This window comes from Nycticebus coucang, chromosome 6 (genome assembly GCF_027406575.1).
Source record: "Nycticebus coucang isolate mNycCou1 chromosome 6, mNycCou1.pri, whole genome shotgun sequence".
NCBI lineage: Eukaryota > Metazoa > Chordata > Mammalia > Primates > Lorisidae > Nycticebus > Nycticebus coucang.
The window spans coordinates 36,436,366-36,460,337 of NC_069785.1; the positions used below are offsets into that span (position 1 = coordinate 36,436,366).

A 23,972-nucleotide genomic window follows, 5' to 3' on the forward strand; every position below is an offset into this window, starting at 1 on the left:
CAGACTAAATTCCTACAAACCTTTGATAATGTTTTCCTGGCCTGTTGTTTTCCCACCTCACACAAATATTCCCAACTCCTTCCTTTTGTATCCATGCAATCTCTGCCTGGCAATAGTTATTAAGAATAAAACTATGAGGGGCGGCGCCTGTGGCTCAAGGAGTAGGGCACCGGTCCCATATGCCGAAGGTGGCGGGTTCAAACCTAGCCCCCGGCCAAAAACAGCAAAAAAAAAAAAAGAATAAAACTGTGACAAAATCAAGGAGAAATCTTCAGCTATGTGTTGTGTATCAGCTCCAGGTACCATACCTGGGGGGCACAGATGCAGATGCTCACAAAGCCATGTGGATGGTGGTAAGCCCGGGAGCTGGACCTCTGGTAACACACACTTAGGCAGGTGAAGCACCCCACATAGACACAGGAAATGTAACTCACAGAATTCTTTGAACCTTAAAACCGGCAATCTTGGGCATGGGTAGGGCGCCGGCCCCATATATCAAGGGTGGCAGGTTTGAACCCGGCCTCAGCCAAACTGCAACAACAACAACAAAAGAAAACCAGTGATCTTTCTTCCCACACATGGTAATAGGGGTGAAGAAAGCAGATGTGATTCAGATTCATAACTATCACTTGACTTATATTCAAAAATGGCCTCTATCTCCTCACTTGATCCTGACCAAATGTTTTAACTAAAACCACTGATGAGAAATCATGTTGGCATGAGTAAATTTCAGTTCCTCTCTACTATTTTTTTGAGCCATATATAGCAGTGCTGTCTAATAGAAATATAATGTAAACCACATATGTAATTTTAAACTGTCTAGTAACCTCATTTCAAAAATTAAAGATAAGATTTAAAGTTGAAATTACATTCAATGATTTATTATTTATTCCACGATAGCAAAATGATCATTTCAATGTGTGTGACATAAAAAATTACCAAGATGATATTTTATATTATTTTCTTGTTCTATTTTCAAATTATGGTATATAGTTTATACTTAGAGCATGTCCCAATTCAAACTAGCCAGATGTGAAGTGTTAGTGCCCTTGTGGGACTGGTGGCTACGGTATCGGTCAGAACAGGTACAAAGGGGTTAGGCATGGCGGTCAGAAGTGGAGGCTACAATCCAGCTGTCTGGGTTTGGATGTTGGCTCCGTCACACTAGCTGTATGACCTTGCCCATAAAATGGGGATACCAGTAATACCAATCTTAAGATGTATCAGGATAAAACAAAATAATCCTCTCAAGGCTTTTTTTTGTACAGATTCTGGCAAATATCACGTTTAATAAATGTTAGCTGTAGTTGTCACTTAGTAATATACAAGCTCTCTGCTTAGAAACGTCCGTGATTCCGAACAAGTTGTCTTATTTGAATATTTGTTTCCTTCTCTGTGAAAACAGGGATGATGATAATACTGCATTGAGAAGATCAACCGGTGCAAACACGGCACTTAATAAATGTTTGTTTCTTTCCTCTTGAATTCAGATGCCAATGAACAGAGAAATGGCCAAAGGGCCAGCTGAGTGGGAATGGAAGTGAAAGGGTCTGGCTAACTGTCAAATGGGCTAGACTCCCTGCCGTAACTAACCCACCACCAGCGAGCATCCAGAGAGCTCCGAATACCTGGCCAGTTGAAGCGTCCACTAGATGTGTTTCTTTGTGGTTCCTTCACTAGAAGCTACGTAACAGCAAGCAGGTTCATAGACGAATAAATGAATATGCATTTACGTCTTATATAATATGTCCCTTTCCATGTCTAATTGAGTAGGCAATCGGGCTCAGTGTTTTAAAGCAGTAGCCATGACTCAGCTCCCTTGTGTTGATAAGAAGAAAAACTCAGGAATCGCTTTCCTACTCAGAAGTTTGCTTGTAATGGAAAATCTCATGCAAGATTTTCAGAAGGAAAACTTAACCATATCTTTGATATTTTTCTACTCCTCTGCATATTTTTTTTATTAAGATTTATTTGTTAAGAGTTTTGGAATTACCGGGAAGAGCTTTTGAGGATGTTTGAAATCCTTGATTCAAAACAAAGCGGGGATGCATGAGTGATGGGACTGGTTGTGATTCCAGAAGCAACAGCCACGCCTGCCCCGCCAGCCACCTCCCCCCTGCATGTGAAGGAGATGCTACAGGGATAAACCCCTTGGAGGTTTTCACCTCCTCTGTGCTTCAGAAAGCCCACTTCCCAATGACAGGAAAACTGCCACAAAAGCCAAAGGGAGTTTTAGATAACGTGGAGGGCTCAGTCATTTCTCCTACCAATGGAAAGGGAAATTTTCATTACAGACAAATGGTACTTGGTTTTACCTAATGAGACTTACGGCATCAGAGCTCTAACTCCTTCTTTGCTGCAGGAATTCAATAAAACTAAATGTAACAATAAAAAATGAAATAAAATAAACATAAGGAAAACACCTTCAGCTAAACTAGTTTCCCTCTTGACCTTAGGTTCATCTCAGTCTCCATATTGTACCTTCAGAAGTGGCAGAAACCAGGCTTTTTTTTTTTTAATTTAAATAATAAAACAAATCAGGACCTAAAACTGATATGATCATTTAATTAAACAGAACTAGATAAATGTGTTGTTTACCAAAATGGAAGTAGGATAAATTTCTTGAGAATAAGTATAAATTATTTGAGATACCCACCTTATTTTAATTATTTCTGAGCATTAGGTACATTTTAGGGGAAAGCGGCCCTGATGTGTAAATGCACTTTTAATTCATTTCAAGGCAGTGATTTGAGATTTAAGAGACTTTGGTGGGTGGGCACAACCACAAAAATGTCATGTAAATCTTAAAACGTTTTTGACTCAGAAACCCCCAAGGGTTTGATTCTTGTGGACATCCACCACCCCCATTTGATAGGCAGAGGGAAAAGAGTGAGTATTAATTAGACTAAGAAGATTCTCTGAGGCCCAAACTGGAGGCACAGTAGGCTGGGACTGCCTCTGCCACCCTGGCCCAGGCCCTGGCCCAGGCCGTGGGTAGGGAGCAGGCAGGGAGGAAGACAGGTGTCAGCATCTGCCTTCCTGCCACATCTCCTGAGTTAGACTGGGGGCTTCCTTACCCTCACCACTCCCTCCAGTACCCATAATACATAATAGATGTCCAATACATCTTTGTTGCAGGAATGGCCTCCCTCTATGATCCTGAAGGTAAGTAAACGGTTCTCTGCAGAACATGTGTTATTTATAGAAACAAAAGAATCCAAGGAGTGTGTATAACTAGAGACGTTGTTAATATTGTTAAAATGAAAGGCACTTGGACATGACTCCTCAGATCCCAGACATGGGGAAAGCACAGTGAGAAAAGAGAAGGAGGCAAAAGCTGTGACTCTCAGGCCTCAAGGCTGGCTGCACAGAGTTTTATGATCTTCAGCCAATAACTTGACCTCTCAGGGCCTCGTTTTCTCTACTATGAAATGAGCTGGGTGAACAAGATGTTCCCTGAAGTCCTGTCTTGTCCAGTAATCCTGTGCAGTGTATCCCTTCTCCCGGCCACTCCACCGGGTGCTCACAGTGGCCCCGGGACTTAGTCAGTGGGATATTCTGGCAAGCTCCAGCCTTTACATCCAGTATTCTTCCCACAGTAGCACATCATAGATTTTTGATAGCTGAATGGTAACTACCAAAGGCTGATATCGTTGGGTTTTTTGGCCTTCAACTATCCACCATGGTCAAAGGTGACAGGCTGACCTAAGCCAGTGATGTGGCCTGTAGAAGTGGCCTACAGTAGGGGTGCAGTTCCCTTCCTACAAGATGCACTGGATTAGAGGCTGCAGCTGGTACAGCCAGTCTGCAGGTATTGGTCATTTCTTCTCATGCCTTCATCCAAAACTGAGTTTCCTTTCCTCCATGAAGTGAGTCCCATCACCAACAGCTTGGCAGTCATTAGGATCATGAAGGGCACTGAAAAACTCCTAAGCAGCAAAAGTCTCTAGAACTAGCAAATTTGAATTCCTGGAGAGCCTGCAGCCTAGGAATCTTTCATTTTAAGCTTCACAGATGATTCTGATTATCTACTAGGTAGGAAAGTCATGGTTTCAGGCAGTTTCCTCTGCCCAAACAGGCCTAAAAACATCATATAATTTGAAATAATCAGTCTATCTGGTTACTTAATATCTCCTGTTTCCAAGTCAGGCTGGTGTACCATTGACTAGGGCAAGTAACAACAGTCAGGAAACAGCCCCATCACAAAAGACTACTATCCTATGATGCCAATTATTTGACATGTCCAGAAGAGGCAAATCCACACACACAGAAAGAAGACTAGTGGTTACCAGGGTCTGGGGAAAGGGAGTGAGGGGGTAGGGAAGGGGCAGAGATAGGGGGAATGGCCAAGGGGATTAGGGCTTCTTTTGGGGTGTCAAAATGTTTTTAAATTGCTGATATGAATATACTTAAACCCACTAAATTGTATACTTTAAATGAGTGAATTGTATAGTATGTGAGTTACACAGTTGACCTTCCATAGTTGACCATCTCCCTACATAGACCACCTCCTTAAGTTGACCTGGTTTTCATAAACTGGACATGCACCTACAGGTATTAGTAGAGTAGGCCTTGTTCCTTATATTGACCACCTCTGTATGTTGACCAGTTCACTACAATCCCTTGGCTGGTCAACTTACAGAGGCTCATAAAAGAGCTCTGACAAGTTCACAAACTTGCCACCGTGCACTTACATTGGCAGCACTGTACAGACAACTGAGCAAGGTTTCATAACCTTAGTATATCAGTGTCTCACAGCTGTGTTCATGTTGATGTGTGGCAGTGTCTTGCTGAGTGGCGTTCATTTTAATTGCATGTTTTTGTGTGCCTTCATGAGAATGTTGGAATTTGAATTAAAGCAGAACAAACATCAAATTTCTTGTTAAACTTGGCAGGAGTGGAAGTGAAGTCAGGGACATGTTAGTCCAACTTTATGGGGATAAAGCCATGAAGAAAACATCAATGTACAATAGATTAAATGATTTTCTGAGAGGAGAGAACGCATCCCTGATCATTGGTCAGGGTGGCCAATAACAAGCAGAATTGACAAAAACATCACAAAAATTAATTGAATTGTATGTCAAAATTACCTTCTATCTGTGAGAAGAATAACAGACAAAGTAAACATTGATGGAGAAACAGGAGAATCTTAATTGAAAATCTTGGCACAAGAAAGCCGTGTGCAAAAATGGGCTCTTGCATCACAACAATGCACCAGCCCACACAACACTGTGTATGAGAGAGTTTTTAGCCAGTAAACACGTAACTGTATTGGAACACCCTACATACCTGATCTGGCTCCCAATGACTTTTTTCTTTACCCAAAGATAAAGGAAATATTAAAGGGAAGATATTTTGATGACCTTCAGGACACCAAAGGTAATACAACAACAGCTCTGATGGCAATTCCAGAAAAAGAGTTAGAAAATTTCTTTGAAGGGTGAACTAGGTGCTGGCACCAGTGCCTAGCTTACCAAGGGAAGTATTTCAAAGGTGACTGTAGTGATATTCAGCAATGAGGTATGTAACACTTTTTCCAGGATGAGTTTGTGAGCTTGATAGTCCAATTTCATATATTTAAGCAGAGCCCTAACCTTTTCTTTCTCCCTCCACACATGTACAGGCACACACTCTCACGCACATATTGGTGCATAGTGTCAACTCATGGTCATTGGCAGGTTAATTACAGGTGCCCAATTAGTGAACACCCCATGTATGAATGGCACCTGGCTTATCTTTTGACCACTTCCTAACACCCTCCCCTGGCTCTTCCTTCCCAGAGAAATCAAATTGGCCCAGACCAATGGCACCACCTTGTGGTAATTGCAGAAAATCCCTTACTGTCTGTCCTCTTCATCACCTCCTCTCTCTCTCACCATTCTTTCCTCTTCCAACTTCAAGGCTCAGTAAATTCTAGTTTAGGCAATCTCCAATTTATACAAAAGCATTCCTTTCCATCTCATCTCCAAATTCTTGCCCCCAGTCTCTCTTTATTACTGCCAAACATTTCTTACAAACTTCAGTTTTAAGTCTTCGTGTGAAATGTTTTGATTCCCAAGTGAATTGGCAATCAAATAAATATAAATGAAAACAAAGAGATGTCCAACAAATTTGCCCAACAAATTCAAAGATTTTGAAAAGGTAATACTGAAAGTTAACAAGTGAGACAAGACGCCCAGGAAGCGAGGCAGAGTGAGTCAACACGTAAGAAGCCATCTAACCGCAGAGGAGACGGAGCCTCAAGCACATGCTCAGCGCTCAACCCCATTCTTCCTTTCATACAAATATAGGCCCCAGAGAATTTATCGGGCACCCACGCAAAGGTTTATGTGCAAATATGTTCACTGAAGCAGAGTTTATGATGGGGATAAACTGCAAAAATTCTAAATATTTAACATTTGGAGAATGTATAAGTAAAGTGGCATAAACATACAATAGTATATGCGGTGTTGCTAAAGATAATTACATAGATTAGTTATAGGACAAAGCTCTTGCTATACTAAGTGTGAAAATCTAAACAGAATAACACATATGTGCACAGAACGAGAGGCTAGAAGCAAAGGCAAACATTGAAAGTGGGTATCTGTAGGTGGTAAGATTATGAATAATCTTTATTTTATCTGTTTCCAAAAGATCCACAAGGGCTTTTATTATTTTCATAATAAGCAAAAATACTGAAACATAAGTAATCCATCTACTATCCTTAAAGATACCCCACATTTCCTTCTGAACGTGCAATGGCAGAAAAAATAGTCTCAAGAGCCATGGCTCACAGCTGGGGGTCTGATTTTTGCCCCTCAGGGGACATTTGACAAAAACTTGAGATGTTTTTCATTGGGGCAAGTGAAGCAATTCTACTGGCTTCTAGTAGGTAAAGGCCAAGGTTGGAGCCCCCGTAGCAGAGAACTACCTGGCCCAAACGCCAGAAGTGCTGAGAGTGTACCCCAAGCCCTGCCTTGACTCCAGACCCTGTGCCCCTTAGCTGCTCATCTGGGCACATTGCTCCCTGCTCTCAGCCTCAACTTTCCCTAGTACAATGCAACCGCCTATGTGTGATTTCTGAGGACCAAATAACAACATATAAAGTGTCTGGCATACAGTAGATACAAAGTAAATATCAGCTCTCTTCTCTAATACACGATTACTCAATTTTGTACTTCCTTTTGCTAGTTATTACAAAAAGAATATTTTCTGGCTGGGCAGTGGCTTGGGCCTGTCATCCTAGCACTCCGGGAGACTGAGGTGGGAGGATCACTTGAGCTCAGGAGTTTGAGACCAGCCTGAGTGAGAGTGAAACCTTGTCTCCACTAAAAATGGAAAAAAAAAAGCTCGGTGTGGTGGCACCCACCTGTAATCCCAGCTACTCAGGAAGCTGAGGCAGGCACTCTAGCTCTGGTGACAGAGCAAGACTCTATCTCACACACACAAAAGACTATATTCTACCCTTTTAATTATATTTCAACTATCCATTTCAAATATAATTTTGGAGTCAGGTAAGCTTTGCTGTGCTATCTTCAGAGTCCAGAGCTTTAATGTTAGGTTGAGAGGATGAAAAAGAATGAATTCCTGGCTTTACAATTTTGGCAGTACCCAAGTTACAAACATCCAACTTATGTACAATTTGCATTTATTTATAAAAGGAGGCTATCACAATAAGTCCCAAATTATAAACATCTGACTGATACGAGACTTGCACTTTTGAACACAGGCTGTTACAGGTAATAGCTAAATGTACTGGGTTCGACGTACATACATATTCAACTTAATGGACAAACCTACAGACCCTATTTCGTTCATTACCCAGGACTGCTTGTATAAACCCTGATGAAGCTAAATGTCCTAAGTACTGAAAAGCTCCTCTCCTGTCCTGAACAGAGTCTTCCCTGCAGCCAGAAAGCTGAGTCTGCAGGGCGCCTGGGAGAGGCACAAGGCACCCAAGGACACGAGCCTGGGTGGGTGTCACACGTGCATCTCCAGCACCCTCTGAAGCTTCTTAATGAATGATCCGGGGCTTGTGCAGCTGTTTAGGTTACTTGTATTTTTTTCCACTGCTGAATGAGCTCTATTCATAAATCTGCTCACAGACCTTATTCTGGTCTGGGGAGAGCACAGCTCTGGACTCCAGGTAGGCTCTTTCCCACTGATGCTCCGTCAGAGCTGAGCTATACTACCTGTTAGAGCTGCAGGCTTTTCCACCAGTCGCCCCTGGGCTCCTTTGGCCAGACTGGAGAGGGGCTGATGGTCATTCACATGGTCTCCTCAATGCTGGGAGGAGCTCTGACCTGCCCCAGAGCATGGTCAGGAGAAGCTGGGTAGGTAGGCCGGCTGCAGGAGGGAGCTGCGAAGGTACAAACTTACTCTTGTCAGACCCAAGGATCTAGCGAGCAAGGAGGGAGCTGAGCACTCCCTGCCTACAGGCATATCTTGCCTGTCCACAACCCAGACCCCTGGGCACCAAAACTGTAAAAAAAGCAAGAGGCACTTACCAGGCACCAGTGTGTTGTATACAGACCTACTTCACTAAGAATCTATTGCCAAAAATTCTATTCGATGACCACACGTGCACACTTCAGTGACCCAGGGCTATTCCGTCTGGACAGACTCAGAAAATAGCCCCTTCTACCATCTGCTGAGAGATTTAAAAAGATAACGGCAAAAATGAGATACACAGATGAGACCCACTGGTTCAATCTGGGAGACAGGCATCTCTGGTAGTTTACAGCAAGGGAATTCTTTCCAGCAGGCCCATCCATTCCTGCTGCTCTGGAGGAAAGCGTTAGTCACTCACATCTTGTCCAAACCGTGCAGAGCTTGTTGACACAGGCCCACTGAGCTGTTGTAGCAGAAAGATGGCAGCAGGAAGGTCCCCTGGGCCTCTGCAGGGCAGGCCAGCTACCAAGACTGGCTACCTCCCCAGCCACAATCTCAGCCTGATGCAAAGAAAAACTTGGACAAGCTAGCAGGGAAAATGGCCAGTAGGGTCTCGAGCCTGCCACGGATCCCTGCTGGCAGCGCCCTTCAGCTTGGTCGTCTCAGACCCTAGGTAAGTTTCACTCTCCTGCTCAGGTCAAAGCTAGCAGCAAACCTCCTCCTGCCACTTTCTGCACCGATGGGCATTGCAGGGGTTTGTGTCTGACCCTCTGGGAGCTTATAATCAAATGCGTGCAAGTGAACAATCACCCGGAAACCATGGGAAAGTTTCATTTTGCAGATTATTAAGCATGTGCTGAGCTTTGCAGGCGGCACATTCCCCTTATCCTCAGGCACCCATAAATGCTGAGTGACTGAAGAAACACCTCCCTGCATCCCCTTGGGGCCCAAAGGTGTTGGTGCCATCTGTGCACACTAACCCACTGTCCTACCCAACACCACCACCACCACTGCCGCCCAAATCTGGAGTGGCTCCAGAGCCTTCTCTGCAAGGGGAGAGAGGTGATAAGGGACACTCTGCAAGCAAAGGACACTTGGTAGGCTGTGGGAGGCAGAAGCTCCCTCACTGAGCTTAGGACCCTGAGCCTTACAGACCAGGAGCTTCTGTCCCCAGATGTTCTTTAAGTAGAGAAACTTGGCGACAGCCTTAAATGTGTCCAGCCTTTCCTGCCACCTCCCATCTCCTGTCACTACCCTGCACTCAACACTTACTGGTAATAAGTATATTTCTTCTCACTTCTTCATAGAACATGCTCCCAGGGAATGAGAAGGGAAAAGCAGTCGAATCCTGCTCCTTCCCTGATTTTCTGTAAAACTGCTCAATTCATCAGAGTCTAACCTTCACTAAAAGGTTAAAAGATTATGTCTGACTCTTACCTATTTTTCAGAGATGCTATATAAATAAGTTAGATGAATATTTATTGGTTTTGAAACACACCAAGACCACAGTTCCTCCTGTTGAGTAAATAACAAAAGAGGAAATGTATTATTAATAGATGCTATTATGATAGGATGTTTGTCTCAGGGAGTATATTGCCCATGGGCTCCCGGAGCTGCCTGCATGTGGACAGCCTGTGCTCCGGCCCCGGAGCAGGCTTTGCAATTCATCTGCATACCCTCCTGCACTGACATTTCTTATGTGCACACAATGTGCTTTGCTCTTGGCTTGGCAGTTAAATAAATAATCTTCTCAGATTTAAACCTGCTTCTGTAAACTATTTGTGGGCAAATACAATATTTACAAGTCACAAGGGCAAGAAATGGAACAGAGTGAGTTTGAGTAAGGGAAAGTCGCTGTTTATGAGAGCTTTTAGGAAGCATCCCTCCTCACTATGGACACATGTTCCTCATTTCTAAGGTCAACGACAGTAGGGTTCAAAGCACCTGACGAGGCCAGCTGGAAGCTGATTCCTCCAAAGTTTAAAATGCAGCTACTGGGGACAGTTTTTCACAGCCACATTGAGGAGAAGGACATAGGGAATAGGCAACAGGAGATAGAAAGATACAACCATCTTCCAAATCTGAAGCCGTTTACACCTCACCTGGAAATCCACATCATAGGACGACCGAAGTAATGACCTTGAGAATGATGTTTGCACTTGTGTTAACATTTTATATTTTCTCAAATGCCTTTATATATGTGAATTAATTTGATTGCTGTCTGTATCAACCCTTTGAGATGGACTGGACAGCATATTTCCATTTTGGGATTGGGAAGGAACTATAAATGTGGTAGGATTTAAAGGCCTTGCTCAGTACCATACAAGTGGTCTGAGCTAGAACTAGAACCCCTGTGCTTCTGGCCTCAGTGCTCCTCCTGCTATGCTGTGCAAGGTAAACCTGTCCCCCGTACCCATGCCCTTCCTCTCTACACAGCACACAGCGCACCATGGTCAAAAGTGCACGCTCCGTTTCACTTGCCAGGCCAAGCTGTGGTCTGCTAAGCCCTTCCAGCCAGTTTCAATAGCTTTCTTTATGAACTGTGCTGCCCAAGGTATTTGCACCAATTTGGTCCAAAAGGGCAGTTTGTCAGAAAATTTGTTCCCTGAAGCTTCACATCCCTGAAACAACACCCTCCCAGATCTGCATGTGGTTTACCACGACTCCCAGCATCATATTTTCTCAGCTAAATATCACAGGATTATACAAGTCTACAGGGATGGAAGGCAGCTGGTGAGAGAGATATGTTCAAACCTAGCACAGCTGGTGTGCCAGCTAACTCAAGAGAGCTCAGGCTGATTGTGGGCAACTTTAACATTTTAACCTTTCTAAAGGTTATACCAAGTGAGACAGAATATAGAAAAGTATTTTTGCGGGCAGCGCCTGTGGCTCAGTGAGTAGGGTGCTGGTCCCATATATTGAGTGTGCGGGTTCAAACCCAGCCCCGGCCAAACTGCAACGAAAAAATAGCCAGGTGTTGTGACGGGCACCTGTAGTCCCAGCTACTCAGGAGGCTGAGGCAAGAGAATCGCCTAAGCCCAAGAGCTGGAGGTTGCTGTGAGCTATGACGCCACAGCACTCTATCAAGGGTGACAGAGCAACTCACTCTGTCTCTAAAAAAAAGTATTTTTGCAAACCATAAAATACATAAAATTTATTTATCACTTCCTACACAGGGGTGATCTACTCTGTCAATTATCTGTGGAAAATCATTCCTTGTGGCTTCCGTGGGGACCCGAAATGGTTCTTGTTGCCTCACCCTTTTTCCTGATGGCATGTTGGGAGTAAGACAAGCATTTCTTCATCACAAATGCTGAGTCATAAAGTTTAAAGGAAGCAAATACAAAGAAATATCAACAATGAGCCCAGAAGTGAGAATCATCTGTACAGATAAACCTATTTCACACTTGGTCTCAGTTCAGCCCTGTCTGCATCTCTACAGGACCTACAGTCCACTAGCCTAGGAAGCCACTCGCCGTGCAAGACAGCCAGCAGAAGAGAGCACCGGGGTCTAGCTTAGCTCCAAACCCACACACAAATGGTAACCATGCTATGGAAATTTTATGCTCCCCCCCAAAATGCATTTGTCAGAGCCTTGTCCCCAGTGTGACGGTAATAAGAGAGGCCCCGGAGAGCTCTCTTGCCTCGCCCCTTCTGCCCTATGAATACGCAGCATGAAAATGGCCATCTGGGAACCAGGAGGCAGGCCCTCAAAATCTGCGGCACCTTGATATGGACTTCAGAGACTCCAGATCTGTGAAAAATAAATGCTTGTTGCTTAAGCCACTCAGTCTACGGTATTTTTGTTACAGCAGCCTGAACAAACTAAGACAAACTGTATCCCTAGTTCTTCCTCTGAGCTTCTGTTTCCACCTTTGTAAAATGTGGCCAGGAAGGCTTGCCCTCCTTGACGCCTCCAGGAGTGATTGTGAGGGGTGAGCAGGGCACTGTCCATGGAGACATTTGAGGGATCCTGAATCTATAAAGAAGTAATCAAAAGCACAATATTGCCTTTGTGTGGATTATAATCATTATCATTAGAAAATGGGGGCTTTCTAGGTGGGATGGCACGTGCCTGTAAGGCCAGTGACTGTGGAGGCTGAGAAAGGACAGTTATGCAAGGGGTCCAGGACAACACAGAGAGATGCTCTCTAAAATAAATAAATAGGTAAATAAGTATTAAATAAATAAAGTAAGAAGTGGAAGCTTGATGGCAGCTGTGTCACTTAATTTTATCCATCAGCCTGCCAATGTTACAGTACCCAGATGCTTGGTCAAGCAGCTATCTAGATGTTTCTGTGAAGGTATTTTTTAGATGAGATTAACAATTAAATCAGTAGATTTTGACAAAAACAGATTACCCTCCAGAACATGAATGGTCTCATTCAATCAATTAAAGGCATTAAGAAAGAGACAGAGGTCCCCAGAAGAGGAAGGAATTCGGCCTCCAGACTGTCTTCAGACTCAAAATTACCAACTATTCCCTGGGTCTCCAGCCTGCGGGTCTTCCCCGCAAACTTCAACTTGCCTGCCCCCACAGTAATTCGAGACAGCTTCTCAAAGTGATTCTCTCCCCTCTCCATATGTACATCCTATTGGTTTCTCTGTTTCTCTAGAGAACCCTGACTAATACATCTGGCTTCTAGTGATATCTGTGAAAATACACTTGGGCCCAGACTTGCCCGGGCTCCAACCATATGGAAGGAAGCCTTTCATGGTACTTGTCCTGTAGTCAGAGAGCAGGCACAGCAACTAGCAGTCGCTACGTAGTAAACTCCGTCTCAGAAGTTGTGCTGATTTTCTGTGTCCCTCTTTACCAATCTAAGGCAGTCACTTTGATTTAAGGAATTAACTGAAGATCTCCTATGATTCAAAATTCACACAATTCAAGAACAATCCTGATCAAAAATGATGGCAATTTCTGCATATCAGCTGCAACGCATTGAGTATTGTTTACAATTTACTCAGCCTACTACTTTGAAATTGTGATTCTCATCAAGTTACTTTGGGAGATTTAGTGCTATAAGTTCTTATATCACACTGTTTCAAAGACACATAAAATGCTCGTACAAAATTCCCCAACAACCCATAAAAATTATTTTCCATTTTTGTTCGAGGTTTATGCCCCACTAAAACATTTATTACTCTTAAGCAAAACAGAAAATGGGCAAAGACAACACTCTAGGTCGTTTTTGTCTTCAAGGCCTCAAGGAGTTACTATATAAAAAGTAAATAGGAAAAGCTTATAGTTAGTAAATAGTCGTTAGATTATGTTCACAAACAGTGTTGTCTACGATTTTAAAATATCAAAAGACATATCAGTGAGGTGTATGAGATGTATAAGCCAGCAAGGAAAAGAGATTTGGGGAGACTGATTGAATTTCATGTTGTATTATTTTTTTAATGGAGCAGGTGGCCAGAAATAGTAAAGAGCCCACAAATGCCTGAGGCCAAAACCTCCAAAGGTGTCTGTGTCCTGGCATCCCTTGCCTCTTCCTTGTCTTCCCAGTGGAGAAAAGACCAAGACTCAAACTTCCCTGGTGCTCTCGTCCTCACCCTCTTCCACCTGCTCTTCATCCCTCATCTCCAACTCCCCCTCTGCACTGGGTCTTGGCAATCAGCTCTTCAACAAGCCCACCCTAAACCACAGCCTTAATGAAAACTCCCATCAGCTCTAAATCACCCACCTCCTCATCCTTCACAATTTTACTCATTCATCCCCCCCTTACCTGACACTCAGGGAACACGTTTACACGTCATGTCTTCCTTCCTGTTTCTCGTTATCATCGCCTCAATCCACTGCCATGGGGTTTGGCCCCCACTTATCCCAGAGCCGGTTCTGCCCAAAGACTCCACAATTCTTGTGCTGTCACACCCACTGAACACTCTATATCCAATGGCCTTATTCCCGTGGGGTCTCTGCTGATTTTGACAATGGCAACCACTGCCCCTTCTGGAACACTCCTTTTTTGTTTCTATTACTTCATATTTCCGATTCTTCTCCTTTCTGGCCATTTTTTTTCTCAGCTTTCATTGTCAATTCTCCATCTACCTGGCCTTCAGGTGTGAGTACACCAGGCCTTTATCTTAGGAGCTCTGCTCTTCTCCCTTGGTGCTCACCCAGGTAGCCCACCCGTCCTGTAGCGTCAGCCACCACTAATGTGGGGATGCCTCTGAAAATCTTGCCCTTGGCCAGGACACCTCCCCTATGTTATACACATCTAAGCACCTTCCAGATGCCCCCCAGGAACCTTAAACTCACATAAAAATGTCATCATTTTCATCTTCCCTATTCTGCTCCCCACTGTCCCCCTCCCACAAAACCCCTCCCCCATGCCTTTAAAATTTCTTACTACTAGTCATGTGACTTTTCAACCCCCAAAAATGCAAATCAGCTTGCTGCCTGTGGCTCAGCAGCTAGGGCACCAGCCACATGCACCGAAGGTGGCAGGTTCCAGCCCAGGCTCAGCCCACCAAACAACAATGACAACTACAACTCAAAAATAGCCAGGTGTTGTGGTTGGCGCCTATGGTATTGAGAGAATTGCTTAAGCCCAAGAGTTGGAGGTTGCTGTGAGCTGTGACGCCACAGCACTCTACCGAGGGTGACATAGGGAGACCCCATCTCAAAAAAAAAAAAAAAAAATGCAAATCATATGAGGACTTTAAGGATTTACATACAGAATGGGCTCAGGTAACCCCAAGAGACAGAGACCAAACTAGAGTCTGCACAAACCCATTGTTCTCATCGGTTCCCCCAGGGTGGGGTGTAACCTAACAGATTTTAGTGGGGCGCCTGGGTCGAGTCAGTCCCGTGGCTTTCTCCAACTGCAGGGACAGACTAGCCAGAAACCAAGGGAGGCTTCCCTGCTGTTTTCCGCGGTTTCTTCGCTCTGCCACACAACCCTCAAATGGGAAGCAACTATTGCCACCCTGTGGCAAAGTGAGGGCACTGCACCTCCATTACCAAGGCCAGGGTTTGGCCAATGTTTGGCCTCCCCATGACCTGCTTCTCCAAGTTGTCTATCTTATGGAGGACTCTTTCTTTGCTCCTTTGTTCTGAGATTAAAACTTCAGTGTTATAAAAAAAGAATCTGTGTATTTTTATGTTTGTCAATATAAGTTTCAAATTGTTTGGAGCCCTCAAATGCTAACATTTATAAATTCAATCTTAATGTTTTGATACCTGGTGTTAAGGCGATGCCAGCTATCTGATGGCCTAGAGTTGTGGGGAAAATGAGCAGCTGGGAGTGAGCAAACATCTTTTACCTGAAGCTGTCAATGTTCTGAAAATTAAAGCACGTTTTCTGGTTGGAGTCATCCAAGGCCAACATCAGTGTCAGCTGGCAGAGCCAGTTCTGAGTCTTGAGCATCCTCATCTCCTAGCAAATTGTTCTCTGAATCAGTGCTTTGGGCATCTGGTGGCCTTACTTATACCTGGGGACACTACAACAGTAGCCATTTATTTATGTCCCAGGGACCAGTGAGCAACCTTGGGCTTGGGGGAAGATGGACACTGCTCCAATACAAGGTGCAGTGAGTCACATCTGAACTATATTGCTAACTGATGAGTCACAAAAATAAGATCAGGGAAGGCATTAGAGATACAAAATGTGTTGTGAAGTGAAGAAAATGTTGAAGAGTAGGGGAGCCTCACTTAATTTCTGGCTAGTCTCTCTCTGCAATTGGAGAAAGGGGTGGGGCTGACTCAACCCAGGCGCCCCAATCACATCTGTTTTGAGATATCCTCATCCCAGAGGAACCTATGAGAACAATGGGTTTGAGAGGTACCTTTGAGGGAACTGGGGCCTGTAGTTGGCCCATGAAGTTCCCTCGAGGAAGGTCTGTAATTCAGTTACTAACAGCATCTGACTGTGTGCAAGAAAGAGCTGGAAGCTCGTTTTATATGTGAGAAAACTAAAGCTCAGAAAAGCTGCCAAGATCACACACAGCTAGTAAACAACATGGCCACAACTCCACCCAATTCTCCTGGCCATCCCTGCACATGCTCGTTTCCTCATATAACACCAAATAGGTCCCTGTTTAACTGCCTTTATTTTGTGTTTCTGTTTGGCTTTGGACTAAGAAATCATACTTTTGAAAGGTCCCTTAGCAAGCTGTTTTTAAGGTACCCAGGGAGAATAAACAATAACCTCCAATCCTTTCTGGATGGTTTTTGCAAATGTTTCCACCCCAGTCACCACTTAGCACTATGAATGACCACAGGAGGCTGGCCACCAGCTTTCAGCAATCTTCTAAAACGAACATCTAGTCTAGCCTCTCTGCTGGTTTAGTCCCAGAACAACCAAAGTCCTTCTTGGCAGGTGCTATACAAAGGGCACAAACCTGCACCATGGTGATCACAGTCAGTCAGTTCCAGGTAAACAGACGCTTTAGCTGAGCATGTATCATTGAGCTCGTGGCAAGACCTTCTAGGTAGGTTTTTAAAAATAGAATAAAAATGAAATGTTTCCCTTGATCGAAAAGGAACAAAGACTTAACAGATCCAGATGTCAAATAGTATCCACATATTTATTGCCACCAGGGATATTTAGTTCTCCCTAGTATTAAATATTCATTCCTCACGTATTTCCTGAGCATTTACTGCATGTCTGGGTATAGAGCAGTGAATAAAATAGACAGAGCTTCGGAGAGCTCACATTCCAGGGGGTAGATAGACAATAAGCAAGTAAACAAACATTGATTATAGACGACAAAAAATATTATGAAGCTTTAAAAAAAAAAGGATACTGCAACAGAGGAGGGGGGGCTGCTGAAAGCAGTCGGGCAGGTCTTTCTGAGTGGGTGACTTTGAAACTGACACTTGAACGGGAGGATGCAACTAAGCAGAGTGGGAGGAACAAACCGGGAAAGCTCTGAGGTGGGAAGGCACAGTGTGACTCAGGGCCAGGGTGGGAGCACAGGTAAGGGGGGAGGGTGGACAGGGGCTGTGGATCCCTGCAGGTCATGGCAGGAAGGGTGACTTATTCAGGGTGGAACAGGAAGTCACTGGTGGAATTTTAACCATGGGAGTGACCCTGATGTGATTTAAATTCTGAAGGTTTAACTCCACCTTTTCTGTAGAGAACAACTGAGAACAAACCAAGAGTAGAAGAGGAGGAGGAGTTCAGAGACAATTTCAGAAATTCAGTCACAAAGGTATCTGGACCAGGGTGCTTGGAGTTCAGCTAAAGAGAGGAAGCAAACTGCATATGACAAAAATGAAATAAATCACTTATAACTCTAATGAGATGAAAAACATCATCAAGGATTAGTGCAGGTTTGTAGCTTGTATATATGGCTAAGTGGTGGCAGTATTCAATTACACAGAAAAAGGCTGACGTAAACAGGTTGGGGAAAGGGGTGGGGAAAGAAATCAGAGTTGAAACGTGGCAATTAAACAATTCATGTAAGCCTATGGGTATACAAGACATTTGGACTGAAAATATAAATAGTGGAGTCATCAGCCAAGACATGGATTTAGAGCCAAAGGAATAAATGCGATTGTCTAGATAGAGAATTGAAAAGAATAAAAGAAGTGAGCCTAAATAAGTCCTGGGGAACTTAACATTTAAAGGCTGCATGAGAGGAGGAGAAACCTGCAAATGAATCTAAGAAACGGTTAAAGGGGAAAAGGAAAGGAGGAAAGCCCAAAGGGTGCCATCCTGGTATATCTTGTAGCTTCCACCAAAAGCAAGAAGGAAAGGGTTTTAAGAAGTGTGCTGCATACTGCTAACAGGTTGAGTAAGATGAAGGCAGGGACCGTTGGTGAATTTAGCATGGAATAGAACAGTCTAAAGTCATCTCAAAATTAGTAAGTGCAGGGTGGCGCCTGTGGCTCAGTGGGTAGGGCGCTAGCCCCATATACTGAGGGTGGCAGGTTCAAACCCGGCCCTGGCCAAACTGCAACAGCAACAACAACAAAATAGCCGGGCGTTGTGGTGGACTCCTGTAGTCCCAGCTACTCGGGAGGCTGAGGCAAGAGAATCACTTAAGCCCAGGAGTTGGAGGTTGCTGTAAGCTGTGTGATGCCATGGCACTCTACCGAGGGCCATAAAGTGAGACTCTGTCTCTACAAAAGAAAAAAGTTAGTATGTGCAAAACTGAACTTCTGATCATCCTCAGAAAACTTGCTTACATGAGTAAATATTGGATCACTCAATAAATTACATATCAAGGTCCAGGACTGGGAAAAATCCAGGCATCTTATTTTGTTTCTTTTTCCCCAGTGTCTCTGGACTACTTTTTCTCTGTTAGTTTTCATCTAAGCTGTACCAGGCAAAATTCCCAAGATTTCCCCCTGTTGGCTCTGATTAATCCTCTGCTTTTCAGGAAGGGGAGGGGACCTGTGAATATAAGAGGATATGCTTTCCTTGTTATGACAAAGATGATGAGTGATAATATTGTATTATATTTAGCAGAGGAGAGGGATATTCTCCCTCTGGCTGTGACGAAGTAAGCTGCCCAGCTGTGGAAGGACATACGGCTTACAGCCTTTAATGGCCTTTAAATGCTGAGACAGGACCCAGCCAGCCTACAGCGAGAAAGAGAGGACCTCAGTCCCGTGGTGCAAGAAACTGAACTGTGCCAACAACCTTAAAGAGGCTGGAATAGGACCCCAAGCTGCACCACAGACGGCATCTCTTGTCAACACCTGACTTCAATCTAAGGCGACTCTGAGCAGAGGGTATAGAGCTAAGCCACGCTGAGCTCCTGACCAGTGGGCAGAAATGAGAAGTGAGTGTTGTGTTAAATCACTACATTCATGGTAATCTGTCACATAGTAATAGAAAAACAAAACACAAGTCAGGGTTCGCCCCTTCCACAGACACTGATGGGGAGAGTTAAGATTGCTCTGTTGAAAGAAGGAGGGAGGGGTGGGGAAAGGAAGAGCAGAGAGAGGGAAGGAGTGAGGGGGTGGGCCCTTGGTGTGTGCCACACCTTTGGGGGGCAAGACACGATTGTAAGAGGAACTTTACCTAACAAATGCAATCAGTGTAACCTGCTTTCTTGTACCCTCAATGAATCCCCAACAACAAAAAAAATAAATAAAGAAGTTAACTGATGGCTCCAGACTGAATCTCAGAGTCAAAGCATTCTATAACAGACATACTCTTATTTGACAATATGAATGTTACCTTCTTTGCATTATTATTATCGCTTAATATTTCAATGTAGCAATTGTCTGATTCCTTTTCTGAATGGAATTCTTCATTCGTTCTTTACAAGCTTGTTTCTAGTCCTTATCTTAAACATTGCTATTGTTATTAAATTTAAAGCCTTTATAATTTTGTGAAGGCAAAAAAATGGAAACCTAATAAACACATGTATATTTATTTAAAAATAAAAAAATTTTTAAAAGAGTAAAAAAAAAAAAAAGATTGCTCTGTTCACATTACCCCGAAGTTAACAATGGAAACAGCGGTTTCCATTCTGAACTTATGGTGCCCTGATGAATTCCTGTTCAAACTGCAAAACCCAGGTCAAATGTTTCGAAGCCTTTCCCTACAGCCACCTACGCCCACTCCGAAGCAGACTGAATCACTTCTATTCTGCTTCCATGCAGATATCAAAATACTCCCTGGGACACACCTTTTATTTATGAACCTTTTAGGGCAGAACCGCCCCAGCCCCCTGCCGAGTGCCTGGTTTGTAGAGGGTACTAAACACAGCACTTGGATGCTGGGGAAATAAAATGAGGCTCTGGGTAAACACAGGCTTTTGATGCTGGGGAGGAGCTGTTTCTCGCCAGCACAGATCATCAGGTGTCAGGTATTAATGGAAACTCAGAGAGCCTTCTCCATGACAACAGCTGGGGTGAATAACCAAGCCCTTCCTGCATTAAGAGGGCAGACATTTACTCTCTCAAAAGAGCTGGTCTGAAATGGGTAAGTGTGCGTGGGCAATGGGTAGCAGGTGCTGAGAAAAAGAAATGACAGGAAGCCCTGTCCAATTTGTTCTATTCAAGCCCTGTGCTAGGTTTGTATGCTAGCTATTCAAATCATTTGTGTTAATCCACTATTGAAACCTAATGTCACCCTAAATAGCCGACAACCTCACAGAGCTAGTTTTGCTTTCTGGGGCTTGAAACTATGCCTAATAAGACAGAAACGAGAGTTAGACATTGACAATATTCCTGGCATTCATAGAAATCTGGGGGCTGATAGCCCTTTTAGGGAAGTCACAGATTCAGGCAAAAGTATGCATAATCAAATAGCATTCGCTGGCTGTATGTTTTGAGAGAACTCTGTTTTCTTTAGGACCCACTTTGATGGGCAAGCATTTGAACTATAAGGAAATGCTCCTCGTGTTTAACCTAAGTTAACCATGCCCTCGTTAGGATCCCACCTCGGGGAAGACCATTCAGAATCAGAGAGGACAGAAAGCAAAGCATGGAAATAAAACCCCTGTCTGATGCTGCATCACCAGCTCATAGGAGCCAGATTCTCTTTATAAATAAATCAGTAAACAACCAACAAAGAGACTACAGCTTTCTTCCTCTTTTCTTCTTGTTTTCCTTTGAGCAGAGTCTCATTCCATCATCTAGGCTGGAGTGTAGTGGTGTGATAGTTCACTGCAGCCCTGAACTCCTGGACTCAAGTGACCTTCCTGCCTCAGGCTCTCGTATAGCTGGGACTACAGGTGCACACCACCATGCTAATTTTTTAATTTTTTCAGAGACAAGGTCTTGCTATATTTCCCAGTGTAGTCTTAAACTCCTGCCCTCAAACAATCCTCCCACTTGGCCTCCCAAAGTGCTGGGGTTATAGGCATGAGCCACCAAGCCCAGCCTGCTTTCTAGTAAGTCTTACAACCACTGTTGGAAACTTAGAAACATGGAAAAATTCAGAAGGGAAATGGTCTTGCCACCCTAAAACAATTCAATTGTTCTTAATTTATAATTTTAAAAAATTACATGTCTAAATATTTTTAAAACTTTTTGGCAAGAACTCTTTTGTCAGTACCTCTTTTGGCCCCTCGTGGGTATATGGGAGTCATTCCTAAAAATCAAGTCAGATCCTGTAGGTTCTACATTTTGAAGATCTTAAATTAGATGCTCCTTTATTCTTTCAACAAATATTAACTGAGCAACTATTATATAACTCAACTTCGTGCTAGGTGCGAGGGTTACAGCTGTGAATTAGGCAGATGAGGTCCCTGATTTCATAGGACTTATATTTATATTCTCATGGTGGGCTTGTGTATGTTACACCGTGTAGATTAAGATAAAAGGGAAAACAGAGGCAGTAGAGTACTTTAAGAATGTATTAATTATAATACATAATTCCATATACAAGTGCTAAAGGAAACTTGAAACCATCAGAACAAAGTAAATACCTTCGATGCTCTGTGGGCCCACGAGATTCATGGCCTGGTGAGCTGGATATTCCACCCGGGGCCTGGCAATGCCCAACTGCTCCATAACGCCATGGAGCAGCCTCTGGATGTCTGTTTCTGAGACTCGGTCAGGGGTTCGTGGGTTATAAGCAAATGCTGGGACCCATCCAAAAGCCAGCCCAAACAGTAGGCCAGATAGCATGGTGGAAACCATCCTGGAGACCATTTTTAACCTACAGAGAAAAGACCAAACTTACATCGATTGGCCACAATGGCAATTGTGATGATGCAGTCATGTAACCACTCCAGGTTGTGGTTCATGGACCAGCCAGAGAAAGATCCCAAAGAAAAATCCTTACAGGTGTCCATGCTAAGCAGAATATCCCTGTGGGGAGGGCTTAAAGAAACCAACAGGGAGAGTGGCCCAATTCCCTCCGTTTGCACTCTGGGAAGTTCTCACTCATGGTTGCTCCTCCCTACAGCTCCCTGAAATTTCCGCATTACCCCTCACTTCACCACTCTCTCCCTCTCCTACTAAAACAAACCACAATTCGTTTCATTTTTCAGAAAGCGAGATGGTGACATCTTGACTTTTGACAGTTTGGGGAAGGAAAGGCTATCAGGAGGGACTCAGGAGAACACAAATGATAAAGAAGCACAGAAAGGTTGAAAGTGGTGGCAGGAACATCTGAGCTTAGCAAACACATCTATGTTTCAGATCCTGGGGGGAATGGAAATACAGGCAGCTCAGGGCCGGCCCTGCAATCTGGTGGGGTAGACGAGGAATCAGTTACCTGACTGACCCTCCTTGGCTGAGTGCTTCAGCTTCCTCCTCTGCAAGAAGGGAAAAATAACAGCATCTACCTGACAGGGTTGTCGCAGGGACAAGCGTGTGAATACATGGAAGAGTGATCTTGCTACCCCTGTCGGTAATACTGCCTTGCAGTTCTGGGGGTTAGAATTTGAGGCGGCAGTAGCAAGGAGAGAACAGATAGGGAGAAAACCAGCCTGGGGAGCCAACCTGTCCTAAATGACGGCTTCTGTGGATATCCTTCAGAATGAGGGGACAATATCCATGCAGCTCCCCTGCAGCTGCTTCACCTGTTTAAGATGGACGCTTCCGGCGGCAGCCTCGCAAACCCTCGTTTGGGTCATTCCACTGGGGATGGGAGGAGGCAAAGCTGTGCGTTTTCTTTTTGGAAACTGAAATATTTATACCCTCCAATTTCTTTTTCTGCAAAGAAAAGGCTTTTTCCAGCCACTACTAGACATGAAACCTTCCTCCGCGACCAGCTCTTTGTTGCAACAGCAAAGTCTGAAATTCTGATGGAGAAGGTGAGGCAGACACCAGTCTCTCCGTCCATCTCTAGGCTTCCCTTGTCCACTCGGAATGCAGGGTGTCTGTCTCACGTCCACCCCAGCCAACGCCATTGATTTGAAGATCTCCTTCTCTCTATTCCTTTCCCCTTGTTTATAGCAAACCTCCTAATCTCCCACCTATCCTTTGTCTGACCCCAGCCTAGCTCAAGGATTTTAGCAGGATGCTCTCCCCCACCCCCATACCAAAGAAGGACCCGCAAATCCCGGGTGGGTGGCAAGAGGCCGAGCCGGCGTCCGTGCAGTACTCACCCAGCGGCAGCCCGAGGCAGTCTGGGCCTCGGTGGGGGTGGGGACGGGAGCTGAGCGAGCTGGACAGCTCCTGCGTCACCTCGCTCCCATTTTAGCTCCGCCCCGGCCCCGCCTCCAGCAGGTGGAAGGGGCATAGCCCGGATTCCCAGGGAAGCATCCCAGATGCCTGTGCCTCTCAAGTCAGCCAGCACTTCAACCCACACACTTTACAGACCTCATGACTATGAAACCGCCTGGAGAATGTTCTCCACCGACCTCCGTGAAAGTCATTCAGCTCCTTTTCAATTTCAGGCAATTACAGCGTGCCCCATTGCTAATTTATAGACACCGTTAATTTTGCCACCCTGTAGAATAGCGCTGTTTTGTTTTAAGTGTTTTAGCTTGAAGAGGGAAGAGACAACGAATGGTAGGAGTGAAGCAAAAGATGAAGTTCTAAGTGAGGTCTTAATGGTGCCTATGCTGAGCTACATACTGCTTTCAGGAGCCCTGTTACTGAACAGGAAAACTACGGGGATATTTAAAACAAGACTCTGTTAAAGCGCTAAACTTGAAAACTTAAAGAATATTGGGGCTGAGTGTTACTTCCAAACTTCCACAGCAACCATAAAGTGAAATTCTACTTTGGCCCAAAGAGA

At 44.3% G+C, this 23,972-nt stretch overlaps 1 protein-coding gene across 5 annotated transcripts in view; it reads right to left on the minus strand.

Moving 5' to 3' along the window:
• SCG5 (secretogranin V) overlaps positions 1 to 23,479 on the minus strand; it is a 56,097-nt gene extending 32,618 nt beyond the window's left edge. The window contains exons 1-2 of one of the 5 annotated variants that reach the window (XM_053594948.1): positions 23,338 to 23,479; positions 21,709 to 21,941 (exon numbers count right to left, since the gene is read on the minus strand). In XM_053594948.1, coding sequence (XP_053450923.1) covers positions 21,709 to 21,941; positions 23,338 to 23,471 — 367 coding nt within the window. In that variant the 5' untranslated portion in view covers positions 23,472 to 23,479. Of the gene's footprint in view, positions 1 to 21,708; positions 21,942 to 22,502; positions 22,522 to 22,729; positions 22,749 to 22,809; positions 22,925 to 23,337 lie in introns of those variants that run through there. The other 4 variants (XM_053594947.1, XM_053594949.1, XM_053594950.1 and 1 more) reach the window with 4 other exon arrangements.
• Positions 23,480 to 23,972: the final 493 nt, after the last annotated feature.